At 35.7% G+C, this 16,117-nt stretch overlaps 1 protein-coding gene across 1 annotated transcript in view; it reads right to left on the bottom strand.

Annotated features, from left to right (window-relative positions):
- LOC149780015 (endothelial differentiation-related factor 1-like) overlaps window positions 1-15,708 on the bottom strand; it is a 30,507-nt gene extending 14,799 nt beyond the window's left edge. Inside the window, exons 1-3 of the mRNA XM_089936759.1 lie at window positions 15,438-15,708; window positions 3,737-3,788; window positions 1,007-1,167 (exon numbers count right to left, since the gene is read on the bottom strand). Coding sequence (XP_089792885.1) covers window positions 1,007-1,167; window positions 3,737-3,788; window positions 15,438-15,515 — 291 coding nt within the window. The 5' untranslated portion in view covers window positions 15,516-15,708. The remainder of the gene's footprint in view (window positions 1-1,006; window positions 1,168-3,736; window positions 3,789-15,437) is intronic.
- Between the last annotated feature and the right edge of the window lie 409 nt (window positions 15,709-16,117).

Raw genomic sequence — 16,117 nt, 5'->3', positions numbered from 1 at the left:
GATAGAAGAAAGTAATGATGCTGTAATTTCATTGCAAGTTATACTGAAATTTCTGCTAATTCTTGAGCAAAACCTTTGTGTCAATTCCAGAATTTTGTGTTCACTACAAAATTTTGGAACTCATGCTTTTGTAAAATTGGTATTTATTTCTAAGAGTAATGCCACCCGCAGTTATTAATGACAATCAATATATTATCATATATTGCTATTTTAGTCTACTGAGAATTTTTTTTTAAAAGAAAATTTAACAAAACATGTCATTAATTTAGATGCTAACCTCTGATGATCATGTCTACTTTACCATGTCCTTTGATCCTTTAATTAATCAACCCAATACATGTGTTTCTTCTTCTTAGACCTATAACTTTTTTCCCCATCTTTCTTTCTCTTTATAGCACTATGAACTACAAATGACTGCCTTACACTGCCAAACATTCTTTGGGTGGCTTTCTGGTCTGGACCACTTTTTACCATACTTTTTTTAAATGTCTGTATAAAACACTATTATTATGTGCAGATTTCACTGTTTATCAACTCAACTCATCCAACATCTCTAAAGCGCTATTCGTTACGGATCACTGCCATCTCACCTCTGTCTGCGTGGGTTCGAGTCTCGGATTCAGCCAATGTGGGTATGTGAGAAAGCTTGCCAGTAGCTTCTCGTGGGTCGGTGGTTCTTTCCGGGGTTTTACCGGGTTCTTCCTCCACCATTAATACTGGCCGCCATGTATAGCCTATCGCGTGCTGAAAAATGGCGTTAAACCCCACAACAACAACAACAACAACAACATCCAACATCTATCTGACATTAAACTACCTCACATGAATCGTCAAAATCTGTGCTAAATAAAAGTCATTGTGTCAAGAGGAAACTGGATGGATGCACAATATACATGTGGCAATGCTAAAAGCTCAATGGTATTTGATATGGTGAGCTAAAGTAAAATAACAAAGAATCCATAAACTATATATTGAACCCACTCTGGCATAGTGAATAACAACTTACTGTGGCCAAATCTTTCTGAGTCCAACCCTTTGCCTGACGTCCTTGCTGAATTAGCTTTGCAATATCCAGTCCTAACTTATCATGGTGCAGCTCTTCGGTCTCCCTGTCAAGCTTTGCTGTGTTCTTACTGGCTGAGTGTTGTTTGTTTTGTCCACCAGTAACTTAAAAAAAATCAGTTTGTTACATCAAAGAAATCTTTGTTAAGATCTTCGAGATGAGTAACTATAAGTTTTTTCACCATGCACAGCTCTTCCTCACTATAACGAGGTAGTTGGGTACATTACCACATTATGTACCTAACTGCTCAATACTGAGAACTGCGATGTCCTTTAAACTGAAATGTATTGAGAATAGAGGAAGATAGAGGACTGTGGTATATAGGACCTTTTCAGAATTTGTTAAATACTGGTATTTTAAAATGGAAATGAAGATTTAGGACCAAGTTTCACCTTGTTTTCTTTCAACTCTTATTGTTTTTCTTTGGTCTGATTTTGATTATGGGGTTCACATTGGTACTGTGTTATAGCCAAAATCTTGTTATAATGAGGCATATTATAACAAGGCAGAGGTGTATCATTAGCTTGGGTGCATCTCATTTTAGTGGAGTAGGAGAGCACATGACCAACTAAAAAAACAAAACAAGTGAACATAAGATCACTCATCTGTCTGACTAATGGCCAAATGAAGAACTACTGGCAAAGAATGGCAGCATTATATGATGATAAACAACATGACTCAATAATTTTAAAAGGCCTTGATGCCAAAATGCTCTCAGTAAAATCATGTGCTAATTGGCCAAGCAGATTTTTACAAGTTGTAAATAACAATACCACACACTCACTTGGTCTTGAGGCCCAGTGAGCTAAAAATTAAGTGAAAATAGAATTGTGATTGACTTTTTTAATCTGTTACCTTATAAGGCTATCCCTTTCTAGAATGTACATTTCCAATTATTTTTGACAGAAACATGCAGAACAATCCATGCAACAATGGTTAAATAAAGATCTGATCTCACAGGTTTCACAAGTATTATATTGTTTTCACAAAATATTCACCAATCTGGAGGTTTTTCTGTTTTTAGTAAAAGCAAAGATAATGGATTTGTGGGTTAAATATCACCATGAATACATTACTGGCCACACTAAGTTAAGGAAATGGAAGCTATGTGCCTTTTCAAGAGACACACACAAACAACCAATCCAGGCTGGCCTGGAGAGGTATTAAACCCACAACACACGAATTATGAATCTAATGCTCTACCATCTATGCTATAACAACTCCATGATGGATCAGCATCCAATGAAGAAATTTCATTCATCTAGAGGCTTCCAGTTTTTCAAACAAACAAAGACAGATTTACTGAAAGTACTGTTACATAATAATCTTTCCATTCACAAAGGCATGGCTGAAAAGATTTTAGCCATTAAAAAAAATTGAATAACACATTAGTTTCAGTTCTGTGCACCACAATAGTTTAAAAAAATAAAGAAAATTGGATTTTGCTTTTAACTTTTTATGAACTCTCGTCAAATTGTAACCAGGATATTAAGATGCATTTGTTTTTTGGTGTACATTTGTGTACAAGTCATTATTTTATCTATACTGTACATTAGAATGTTATTGCATAGTGTGTATGGAAAATCTGGGTCTATGCAGTTTGCTAGGGGTAATTATTACAACCAACAACACAGACTCTGATCTACTGGCACATTATGTGAATGCAGATCAGGGTCTGTGTTGCTTGTTCTACTCAATACTTCTAATAAACTACATAGACATAGATTTTCTGGTGCATTATGGGAATGCAGCTGAGGGTCAATGTTATCTACACTTTGACTAAAGTTATAAGTGAGTGCATACAGTATACCATATAAAAACAAGGGATAAACTGATGACTGTTAATTGTTTACACACATGCACTGCATGTACATCATCAGTAATTAAAACTTGTTATGATGTGACTTTGGCACACATTCATCAGTCTGACCCTATCACAGCACTGTGGGTTTTTCTGTAAACACAACACACCTTAGATTTAATTGCTACTTCTAGTCCATGCAGACTAGTTATCACAGTTTAAAAAATATTTCATTTACATGTATCTAGTGAATAATTCTAGATGATGTAATAAATATATCACAATGATACCTGTGCCATCACATGATAATGAATCGTTGTTATTGGATTTCTAATATCCACTCCATGTACAAGATTTTACTTTCATTCTTACAGATAAATGTCACAATCTTAAAATGTATTACTTTTATCATAAAATATTGTTGGTGTTCACTTATCACTACCTTTTCTCATTGGAGGGTGTCTGAGTAGCCAAATCTGCCACAAAATTATGCATATCACTACAATCATCTCAAAGGTGTATTTCAGCCCCTGTAAAAAACCACGATGTGCTCCAAAATGCAGTCTGAACCCCCACCCCCATCAAATTCTTACTGTAATGTGTCATGTAAATGCAGTATACACCGCAAATGTACAGTTTTTTTATTACAGTATATAGGAAAAAAATCAGCTAGTAAAATCCTTTCTTTTCTATACAATAATCATTTGAAATTGTGTTTCACTAGATGACGTCAACTTCTGCAATAGGTGGTTAACTAACCTGGATCTAGTTCTCTACATATGCATATACACAGAGTTTGACAAATCTTTGAAATCATATATAGTGCAGTTTTGGTACAGACGTGAAAATGGCAGCAAAATCATGCAACTTACACTTCTTGGAAGTCTCAATCTCTAAACCTTTTCTCTGGGCTGCGTTAAGTTCCTGAAAATTACGGATAATAAATCCATATTACATAGTCTTCATACAGAATACATAAATACAGTCTTTATAAAGAATACCATACCTGTCAACTCTCACGCCGGGAAATTGTGAAATTCGAAAAACACTGAAATATCACGGATGTTTTCTGACCTTACTCACTTTTGCAAAAATATGAAGAAAAAGAAAGGCACTGCAGCAAGATACTATTTAACCAAAGTTACTTCAAAAAATAAAACCATAAATTTGCAATCTACCAATTGTTGTTGTTGTTGGGTTTAACACCATTTTTCAGCACACAATAGGCTATACATGGCAGCCAGTATTAATGGTGGAGGAAGAACCCGGGAAAACCCTGGAAAGAACCACTGACCCACAAGAAACTACTGGCAAGCTTTCTCACATACCCACACTGGCCGAACCCACGCAGAGATGGTAGTAATCCGTAACGGAGAGCGTTTTAGACCACTCAGCCATGCAGGGCCCCAATCAATCTACCAATTGATTGTTGTAACAAAGCCAGGAAGTGAGTGGTTATATTAAGAAAATCCCTCTTTCTAAAAATACATACAGTGACATGTCGTTTTTGATTTGGTTAGAAAGAAGGGTCTAGATCATTTATACATCAAAACTTTAATGCTACAGTGTTGTCTAAAATAATTATAATTATATTTATCTGCAACAAAGAAGTTTGGATGAACAGTATGACTTGAGGATGTATGCATATGTTGTCAGGTAGAGGGGTTGTTTCAAACTAGGTCAAAAATATTTTCAACTGCGATTTCATAGTGATCTTTCTGAAAGTATAAAAAAAATGTTAAAGGGCAGTTGGGTTAGTGCTTTTATTAACTTTCAATAAAGCTAGGCACTCTTATCAAATGAAATTCATTAATGTATAGCTTATAGTATGCTCTTTTAACATGATATTACACTGCAGATTAATATGATAAATCTGTATATGTATACAAAATGTGTTTATAAAATACATACAACACAGAAAGTTTTCTATCTGAAAATAAAGTATTGTTTGAAACCAATGTTAAAATGTAGATATGCTTGAGATATAGAGGATATAATTCAAATAAGAGAGCACAGGGACTTACAAATCCATTTGCTTGACTCCGGGGACAAGCTCAAATTGGTTCAAGCAGGCTCAAGTTTGCAAGACACTTGTCCACAAGCAAATCCGAAAAATTGAGAGGGATAAAAGTCTACACAGAATATTTTATTTTATATTTGTAGTCTCAGTAAAATACAGAAAAAACTAGCTTTGTGTAAGCTATTTGAACTGGTTAAGTGGCCCTGTTTTATACCATGAAACCCTGCACACAGTACATGTATTAGCACCTTAGTCAATTCTTCTACATAACTTTCATCAGCTGTATGCATCATTTCCATGCAATAGTCAATACCATGGTCAGTCTTTGCATTTTCTCATGCCAACATGATGTGAATACTTACTTTTTAATGCATCATTTCCATGCAATAGTCAATACCATGGTCAGTCTTTGCATTTTCTCATGCCAACATAATGTGAATACTTACTTTTTAAAGCAAGTTTTGACAAATAAGGAATAAATATTGATGTTTTAATCTAAAATATTCTTTGGATCCAAGATCCACTGTCTTTCAGAAGTTAGACTCTAAGCAGTCTGCTTTTCAAAGATTGTTTTAATGCCAATTTTATGTTGAGTAGGTGTGGATTGTTAACCATACAAATCATGACATTTCTTTGACAGGTCCATTCAAAAATAAAAGGCACTTGTCTCTAATGATTAACCAGCAGAAGGTCTTCATTCAAAGTATTAATGATGTTACAAAATTCTAGCACCCAAAAGCGGTGTTTATGATCCGTTGTTAATGTGATAACTGCAGTAGACCAAACATAATATTTAAATGGACAAAAATAAGCATTATCAAATAATTCTTAAAAGATTGTCAAATATTTTGATGCATGTCACCACTTGCAATATGATTAGATGAATACTGTATTGTTAAATTAGTATTCACAAATCCTTCATTTGTTACTATAAATAAATGGTTAGTCTAGCTTTCATTCTTTCTCTCAAAAATCAAGCTATTTCCACACCATTTTCAACCAATCATTTATCTGCCTACGCACATGTACATATTTTTGTGTGCTGCATTCTAAATCTTTTTATTCTACTTATCTGTTTACATTTATTATATATATATATATATATATATATATATATATATATGGTTTTAATAACTTTAACTATGGGCACATACTTCAAAGGTGCCAACAGAGAATTATATATAAAAAAAGTTTATACAAATAAATGATTTCTATAAAATATGCCATATTTTATCTTATTGTTTTACTCATTTTGGGATATTATATTTTGGGCAAGTGGCTGACTTTTAAAATTTTTTAAATCCCTTATATATATATACCATGCTGGATAGTTGAAACTATCAAACTGTTCCATCGCAACAGGCACTTCAGATTGCACATCCATGAGAGCTGTAGCTCTTGGAGGCATCAGACTAATGGATTCCCACAAGGGTCTGTTCTATGTCTATATCAATGACTTACCTGTCACACAGTTGTGCAAGTTCATGTATGCAAATGACATTGCTCTCATGACCCAAAGTTGCTCATTTACCGAGCTTGAGGAGGTACTGAACAAGGACCTGGAGAAAATTACAGACTTTTTCAAGAAATGGCATCTACAGTCAAGTGCAACAAAGACAGTCTCCAGCATCTTCCACTGTAACAATGCAAATGCGAACCGTGAGCCTGGCATCCTCTTCAATTGGCAGCAAATAAAACATGACCCGACACCAACATACCTTGGTGTGACTCTGGACAGATCACAGACATTTTACAACCATCTGAACAAAGTTGCAGCAAAACTTAGCACTTGAAACAACCTACCCAGCAAACTGGCTGGCTCAACCTGGGGCACTAGTGCTCAAACACTCAAGACATCAGCACTGGCATTCTGTTATTCGACAGCTGAGTATTGTGTTCCTGTCTGGACTCAGTCATCCCACATTAAGTTAATTGATGTCCAGCTCAACACAAACAATGCGCATAATCTCTGGAACACTACATCCTACCCCATTCCCATGGCTGCCAGTACTCAGCAACATTCCTCCTCCACATCTGCGCTGCCAGGAAGCAACCACAAAAGTGTTCGCTAAGGTCTATGCCAGTGAGAAGCTTCCACTGTACATGGACATCGCCTCATATCCAGCATTCCACTTGACTTCGATAAGTACAATGTGGTTTGGTTTGTTACTGGAGGATAAGAGAGCTATTTCGGCACGGAGTGTCAAGTGGTCTTCAACAGATGTTGTAAACCACTTCTCGTAGCTGAGCCATCTGTCTGCCCTCCTGGCTTCAACCTTCCACATCATCTGTGGACCACGTTGAACCGCTTCCAAAAAGGGCAGGGTCATTATGCAGTTAACCTTGTCCAATGGGGACAGGCCACTGACTCTTCCTGTTGCTGTTGACACAGACCATGCCACACATTGTGAACAACTGTGCATTCACAAAGTTCCCCGGTGGACTGCCGGCTCTGCATCTTGCTGATGATAATGCTTTTAAATGGTTGAGCATGCACTGCACATAATATATATATAGTTTCTTGCTTTGCTGTCACTTATCTTTGTTCAGCTCTCACTTCTCCCTATTCTGCAAAAAATGAAAAGTCACTTCTCTCTAAAGTTCAAGGCTAGCTTGACCCTTGATGTGTGTGTGTGTGTGTGTGTGAGAGTCTTGCGAGTTCATTTGCAGTCACTGCTACAACAAGTGCCCCATTTCCAGTACTCAGAGTTCGCTATTCCAATAGCAACAAAGACAATTAATCAATTATGGAAGCTTCTTTAATCTTAACAAAATAAAGTTTTCAATGTGAAAAGGAAAGAGTGAACATGAAAAGTAAAAGAACTGTTTGAAAATTATAAAGCACTAGCTTTTCTTGACTTAAAATTCCTGATTCCCTAATCATACATAGCAAAATTAAATAAAACAACAAATTTCTAAACATTGTTCATATCATTCCAATTCTTACAGCTGTAATCATTTGTATAATTCAAAAGTAAAAAGCCAATTGAAGATCTGTTCACATGTGTGATTATTTATGTACTATGTGTGTCTAGGAGAGAGAGAAACACACAAAGAATGTTTTTATTGGCTGTAGTTGGTTCACAGAAGCCACAAAAACCTGTGCACAAAGTCGATCATTTCATACTTTAAAAAAATAGATTCAAGTAATTTTTGAAAGCCAGTCTGTTGTATATATCCACGAAAATATAAATAACATTTTAATTTGTCCACTGTTGGGGGCCACACAATTAAAATGTTAAGTGACAATTCAGTTTTGTGAGAGAGAGAGAGTTTGAGAAAGAACCACTAACTCAACTGGCCCAGTTGGCATTCATCATTTTTTCTTTTCTCCTTTTATATCATAAGAGTCATTGACTGACAAGACTGTAAGGTTCATTAATCTCTATTCTAACATCAAAAGTTTAACTCTATGCATATATTCCTGATGTGATTTTAAAAAATAGCATGATTTGCAGATCCTCATAAAAGGTATACTTATATATTGGTACTAGTAGAATAAAGTGTTAGATTCTATATTTTGCCTTCGTATTTCACAAAAAGAAATTTGAAACTGAATTCAAGCCTGTTTTTGCAATAGGTAATGCATCGAATGCCAGTCCGATGTTGTTTTGAGGTTTAACGCCATTTCTCAGTGCAAGATTGGCTATACATGGCAGCCAGTATAACTGGTGGCGGAATGACCCAGAAAAACCAAGGTTAAACCAAAGACCCATGGGAAGTTAGTGGCAGCTTTCTTACATACCCACTTTAGCCAAGCTTGTGACCTGAATCACATGAACAGATTAGGGTAGGTAGGTTATATTAATCTATATATATTCATAATGATTAGTATATATGTTGTGCTAAGCACTTCAGTAACTGGGCATAATTGGCTCAATTAGATTCACAAATCAATTTTGGGAAGTTTTAAAAATTAAAAATATATATATATTTTCTTTTTACCCTGTGGAAAAAAAGTGCTAAGGTCAGCAATGAAAAACAGGGATGGTCAGCGAACCAGAAACATTTTTTTTCCTCATAGGAAGATGATTTCTTGAAACAGGTTTAGTTAATTTTCAATTCCAAATACGTCTTTAGGGCTACGCAATCCCATAGCTTGCCATAGCTTGATATTCTGGACTATTCATTTTCAAAGTAGAGACAGTACAATTTTTGAAGTTGCTAGTCATGGACAAATATTTTCTTCCCATTTTAAAAAGATTTTGGCAAATATTTTTTCATGCCATATTCATCTGGCTGTTCATGCATGCAATGTGGGAAAATAGAAATGCTCAACATATTTCTTTACAACATATATCACAGACCAACAAGCTGTTCTCTGCCCCACCCCCCCCCCCCCCGATGTGACCACCATCAGTCATGTCAGAAAAAAATGTATTGGTCTACCTGTATCACACCCACCGCTGGTCATTAACCGATTCGGCCCCGATCCCGTCTGTAGGCTTGATGAGGCTGTACCCTACTTCCAAGCTCTGCAGCATCAAGGTCATTTAAGATACACCAACGTGGGTGGTATTTAAAAAAAAGCAGACAGATATGGCTCTAAAATGATACCAAATAATCTGGAAGTTCTAGTTGCACTACAAAATACACTGGGAAAAACCTCATTTTTTGGACCCGTTTTTTTTTTCCACCCAAAATTAGCTCGAGGTCAGGATGCGATTTTGTGTCCGGATTTTAGACCTTATGGCCTCAGATCTAAGGCATACTGGTCTTAACTGCACACAGACAGGTGATTCTTTGCAAAAACTAGGATAAGGGTGGCATTTGGAATAAATTGCAGTCTTCATACGAAAATGATGGGTCCATTAAGCAAAAAAAAACAACAAAAAAACTTTTATACTTCTGCTCATGAGCAAGCAAAATAACCAATGAAAAAATATGTTTCTAATACAACTAGGCTTTAGACTCATGGAAAATCTGTTGAAAGCCGATGTATTACAATGCATTCAATAATAGCCCCCCAAATGTCTTTCCTACGCACATTTACGGCACAAACTACAAAAACCTCTGGGGCCGAATGAGTTAATAACTGCTGCAAGTACGCACAGTCTATTACCACTTGAATGCATATCTGGCTAAAGGACCAAATTATTGGCCAATCACAACATTTCAAACAAAACAAATCTGGCATGAATGATTAACAGGTTTTTAATGGTTTCATTCTATTGTTTACAATATGCTACAATATCTGATCAGGAAATAATGCATACGAGATATCTGGACAATGGAAAACTTAAAATGTTCTGCTCTGCCCTGGTCTTAATTGTGTGAAATAAACAAAATATACAAAATTTGTTTATTGCTTCTAGTTCTTAATTTATGGTCCACTCTTTACCATTTTTCGTTCATGGTTGATCATTCAATGTTGATGGTTTATCGACTATCATTTAGCATTAAACTACTTATTCTGCACATTGTTGTTGTTGCAGGGTTTTATGCCATTTTTCAGCACATGATAGGCTATACATGGCGGCCAGTATTAATGGTGGAGGAAGAACCCGGAAAAACCACGGAAAGAACCACCAACCCTCGAGAAGCTACTGGCAAGCTTTCTCACATACCTACAATGGCCAAATCCGAGACTCGAACCTACGCAGACAGAGGTGAGATGGCGGTGATCTGTAACGGACAGCACTTTAGACCACTCGGCCACTCGGGGGCCCCTATTCTGCACATGGAGTTTATTGATCATTGTACATTTATTGATTGTTCACCAAGTGTTTTTCATCATTCAATATGCATTTCAAAGAGGTACATATAATGCTTCAAAGTCTGTATCAGTACCTCCAAGATATCAGGTCTAACAGTTCTGGAAATAATTCATTCATTTAACTAAATTAAAACTGATAATAGTGTCATAAAGGTGGATGATGAGATCTGGATCCGTTGGGTGAAGTTCTCTGCTCCAATCGGGTTATTTTTAAACGGCCTATACAGTGAGCTATTCATTGTACAGTAGTCCCCCTCTTGAACGGCCCCCCCCCCCCGACCAGCGGCCACCCACTCCTTACGGCCAGAATCCGTTGGCACTGATGAGTTTGTGTTCAAAAGTACCCCTCGCGAAAGGCCACCCGGCTAATGCGACCAGCATATTAGTGCAAAATTATAAAATTTACCCCTCACAAGCAGCCACATTTTATTTGAATATGTATCCTGAAAGAGTATTTTATTCATAACGTGTGTTAAGTAATCCGATTTCTGTTTCCCGATGCACAGGCACGTGATTCTGTGGAAACTAATGCGTATACTCACTATATAACAATAGCGAGTATACGCATTAGTTTCCACAGAATCAAGTGCCTGTGTCCCGATGTCAGGTTTTCGTTACTGAAAGAAGTGTTGAGTAAAGTACATTTACCACTAAGGTTAATATTATATCATGTACGCCTCACGAGAAGCCAAATTTATTCCATAAAAACTGAGAAAGACTCAAATTTTAATCCATACAAAAAGGGTACGTACATGTAATCCAATTAGCCTTACTGCTGTGTTATCATAAGATGTCTGGTTTAGTCACTGATAATTGTTAAAATTACAATTATTGAACAGTAGTAACAGCTGAGAAGTGGCATTATTGACGTACAATACCCAAGTCAGCAGGAAAATGGTTTGGTAGCCTTTATGGTTTCCCTTAGTAAGATATTGAGCTTGTTCACTTTGATAATCAGTGGCTATTACTACTGACAATAATTGTCAGAATTACAAATCCTAGCGGCTGTGAGGTCAAATCTGCGTGATGTTAATGGTACATATCGAAGCCATTTTGGCTTCTCTCACTTAGTTTCAAGAAATGTATAAAAACAATAGGGTACCAGACTGCGACTAATGAATCACGTGACAAGATCACTTCCTTTAAAAACACACGGCAATTTGTTTAGATGCATACAAAATTGTTTTATCAGTATTGTAGTTGGCAACATGAATAACTTACTGCAAAAAGATCAACATGTCATCGAGGAAAAAAAATTGTCAGTTTAGAGGAGAACGTGAAAGTAATTCAACTGATGGGGGTGTGTGTTCGTCTAGGATCATTGCAGAAAACTAACGTCGGGAAGACTCAGATAAACAATATCGTGAAAGATAATGAAACAATTCTGCAGAAGTGGAAAGGTGAAATGGACAGAGAGAAGAAGATTTTTTGAGACAGGAAACATTTGTATCATGATTTGAATGACAAGAAAAAGCAAAAATTTTGTCAGTTGAATTGGGATATGACAACTTTACCGCAAGTAATGGATGGTTGCACATATTTCAAGTGCGGCACAATATCAAGTGTTCTGTCCTTAGTGGCGAATCAGCTGATGTTAATAATGAACTTGTCCAAGATTGGAACAAAAGACTAAACGATATATGCAGGGGATATGACAGCAAGGATATTTTTAATGTGATGTGACGAGACTGGTTTGTTTTTAGACTGTTACCAGCAAAGTGACAGATGATGTGAACTGTAACAATATTATAAAGACAGTTTTAAAACCATATCAATGGTTATTCATAGCATTCTTTTGAAAATGATGACAAAGTTTGTTTTACATTTATTTCACATCATTCATGTGACATTTTTAATTAAAATATTAAATACTTAAATTAAATGTACTTGTGACTTTTTTCATATGTATTTACTATTTGCATTTGTCATCCCCCTCTAGAAAGGCCACCCGCATTATAAGGCCACTTCCCTGCTGCATTAGGGGTGGCCTTATAAGAGGGGGACTACTGTACATGTATAATAAACTAGTCAATATACAGACTTTTCCAATTTGACAGACAAAAATCATTGCTGGTACCTAAATTGACACCCCCTCCAATGTTATGTTTTGCTGATTAACAAAAATCAAACGTTCAGTCTAAAAATCATTGCAGGTACATAAACTACAGCACCCCAATATTACGTTTTGCTGATTAACACAAAATTAAGGTTTGGTCTAACTAATTTAATAGCTAAACGAAGCAACAATTTTCCATTTGCTCAATTGTATGCCTGGAATTGTTCAAAGATACTGTCACCATTTGACTGTAAATGGCATCCAAGTCAAAATAATTTAAATAGATCTGAATCAAACAAAATTATCTTTTGTCCCATGTTTATGACCAAATGATGACACTGAACCAGTGGAACCTTCATCATCCAAAGCTGAGGTAATGGTTACTCATAAGATAAAATGTATTTTGTGCAGCAATAGTTGAAAACAGAGCCTGCTGTTTTTAAAAAAGTTTAGTCGGGTGAAGAATGTGACAATGAAGACATCTGTATGTTTTGCCATATATGTACAGAGGTTTAAAAAAAACTCCATGACCAAATATGCAAAAAAAAAGCAGTAACAGAACACTGGCAAGGAATGCTGGGTTGCCAGAATACAAACTGCTGATTGAAGGTCCACAACAGCAGGCAGATTTGAATGCAGGTTTACAAAAACATTCTTCCAAACAAGACATAGCAGTGAAGTTGCAACTTAAGTGTGTACATTGGCTGAGTGTAGAAGACATCCCATTTCTAAAACATAAATCTCTTCTTGATTTAATACACGAGTTAGCAGCTGAAAAAATGTTGAAGAATTCTGTCAATCATTATGACTCAGCTATTACTTGTTCATAGTTACTGGGGAACCTATCTAACATTGTTGAGGATAATCTTACACATGACTTGCAAAATTCATCATTTGTGACAGACTTGGCAGATGAAAGCACTGACATAGCCAACAATAAACGCCTTGTCATATATGCTCAGATTATTTCTGATGACATGAAACCATCAACAAGATTTTTTAAGAAATGTCGAATGTTCAGATGCTTCTGGCAAGGGAACTGCCTTATTGGCTTAGTCACATTATATAACTAATATTTTTGTTGGGTATTTAAACAATATAATTATTTTTTAAAAACAAGTGAAAACTGATCATCGGCTTGAATAAGACTCATAGATTTGGATTCTGACTCACTGGTTTTTGCCTTGATGAGTCAAATAACATGCAAGAAACTTTTGTTGATAAACACTGCAAGAAACTATTTGTATATAAAACACAGATATCCTGTAACCTTGTTTACATAGTAATTAAAGAAACCAATTATTCCTAGTAAAATATGTTTCTTCAAAAATATTTACCCAATCATAATACTTTAGGTGAACTACTAAGGTATTATGATGGGTAACATATCTGAAGATGAAATCAAGTTTTCCTAGTAAAATATGTTTCTTCAAGAACACATGCCCAATCATAATAACTAAGTAGTTCTCCAAAGGTTTTATGACTGGCTAATGTATCTGAAGAAGCAAATTGTGGACAATTTCTACATTATCAATATCAGCCCAATCCTGCATAACACGCCGCTTTAAGAAGCAAACCGAACTATGAACTGCTAAATTATTATTAACATTTTACAGCATTAAAGGTTTTAATGTATGACATTTTGTCCCGTTACTTTTTGTCCTACAAGTTCATCATAATAAAAACATGAATTAGTAATGTTTGTCCCGTTAATTTTTGTTCTACATGTTAATAATAACAATACAAATTTGAATTTTGTCCTTTGTGTTTTTGTGACTATCCAGTAGTCCTACCTGTAAGACCCGACGCTGATATTTATGTTGTGGGCGTCAGGGTCTTACAGCCTAACTAAAGGCGCTGTGTAGTGTGTTTTGATGTCGACTAACATCGTTACGAAAGTAAAATTTTCAGGAATATTTCACACAATTGACAACTAAAATAATGACGCTTTTCTACAAAGTAAAGTTATAATGTTTTAGTCAGACTTTACTTACTATGATGCCTTTTCTCTAATAAATTAAAATTCTCACAAACGAAATGGACCCGTTTTCAAGTTTCTTTCGCCTACTTTTCAGTTGGCTGGAAAGCGATGAAAGCCGAGAATGCCAAAATCGGATAAAGTTGAACATTATTTTTTAACGAAACGAATAAAAATATATTATGCCTATTGGAACTGTAAGCAACAGTTCGTTTCGTTCAAGAAATATATCCCAAACATCAACCTACTTGAACTTACTTCGGCATACTTCGACTACCGTCGCATTGCAACAAATTCAAATATATGTCAACGGAACGTGAAAATGCATCAATTTGCTAGTGTCATATTTTCACTCCACCAGGATAAAGACAGCACAGTAAGTATATTAATCACACATAAATTAGTGGGAAAATATCGATATAGGCTGCCAAATGTGTGAGATGTTCCAAAAACTTTGATTACTCATTCCGATGTCAACGACATCGGAACACACTATACAAGGCCGTTATTTGGACAGTAAGACATAGCACCTCAACAAAATCAAAATGTGCTATGTCTTACATGTAGGACTATACTATCCCGTAATTTCTGCCCGTTTTCGTTGATCGTTCAACATATGTTTTACAAACATGCAATGTTTTTCTAAGGTTAGATGTTTCACGCGATTTTAAGCGAACTGTCTATAATGATTTATTCACGAAAAAGACAGAATGTAATTTGCTTTGAAGATATGCAAAATAATTTTTTTTACAAAACGAATTAAAAATTAAAGAAACAGCATGACTATGGAAGTGTTCAATAACCTTTGGCGTTTTGAGGGTTCCGCTCTTTTGCTGCCTCTTTCCGATGTATGTTACTTCACTCCAGTCAGCTTCAGCCATATCTATACTTATAGAATAAATTATTAACTTAGACCGATGAGGGTGCTGTTAATAAAACAATGCTATTTGCTGTTCTTATGCAAGACTTGCTCAAGCTCCAATTTGAAAGAGCATAAACGGGTCTATTGTCGTAAAATTTCTTCGTTTTGTTTCTAGAACAAAAGTACTGAATAGGTAAAAGATATTTGCAAATAATGTATACATTGGAGTTAATTGAATTATAATTACTTCTAGTTATTCAATGATATCTTCCGTATTATAATTAAAACGTCGTAGTATATGATAAATCGGTCAGCGGTAGTCTGGTTCCCTGCTTTTCTGGCTCCTGCGTTGCACACACTTAATTTTCATATTTTGCATGGGGGGGTTAGAAATGTCAGGAAAAATAATTTCCCGGGTATCAACACTGGTTATACTGGCTATATAAAAAGTACCTTGCATAGCTTAGGTATTGTTCAAAGAACCTGTAATTCCTTTTATTTTGGTGTAGGATTGATTGGGTGTATTATGGTTTATAGAATATACGGTTTGGCCTTACTCCAAATGTGCATCTTTCAAAAAATGCTAGCTCCGCTTGATCATTTCACTTCCTTGACTTCACA

This window comes from Sinohyriopsis cumingii, chromosome 16 (assembly GCF_028554795.1).
Source record: "Sinohyriopsis cumingii isolate HCF-2022 chromosome 16, ASM2855479v2, whole genome shotgun sequence".
NCBI lineage: Eukaryota > Metazoa > Mollusca > Bivalvia > Unionida > Unionidae > Sinohyriopsis > Sinohyriopsis cumingii.
This window is presented reverse-complemented; position numbering and strand designations above follow the sequence as displayed.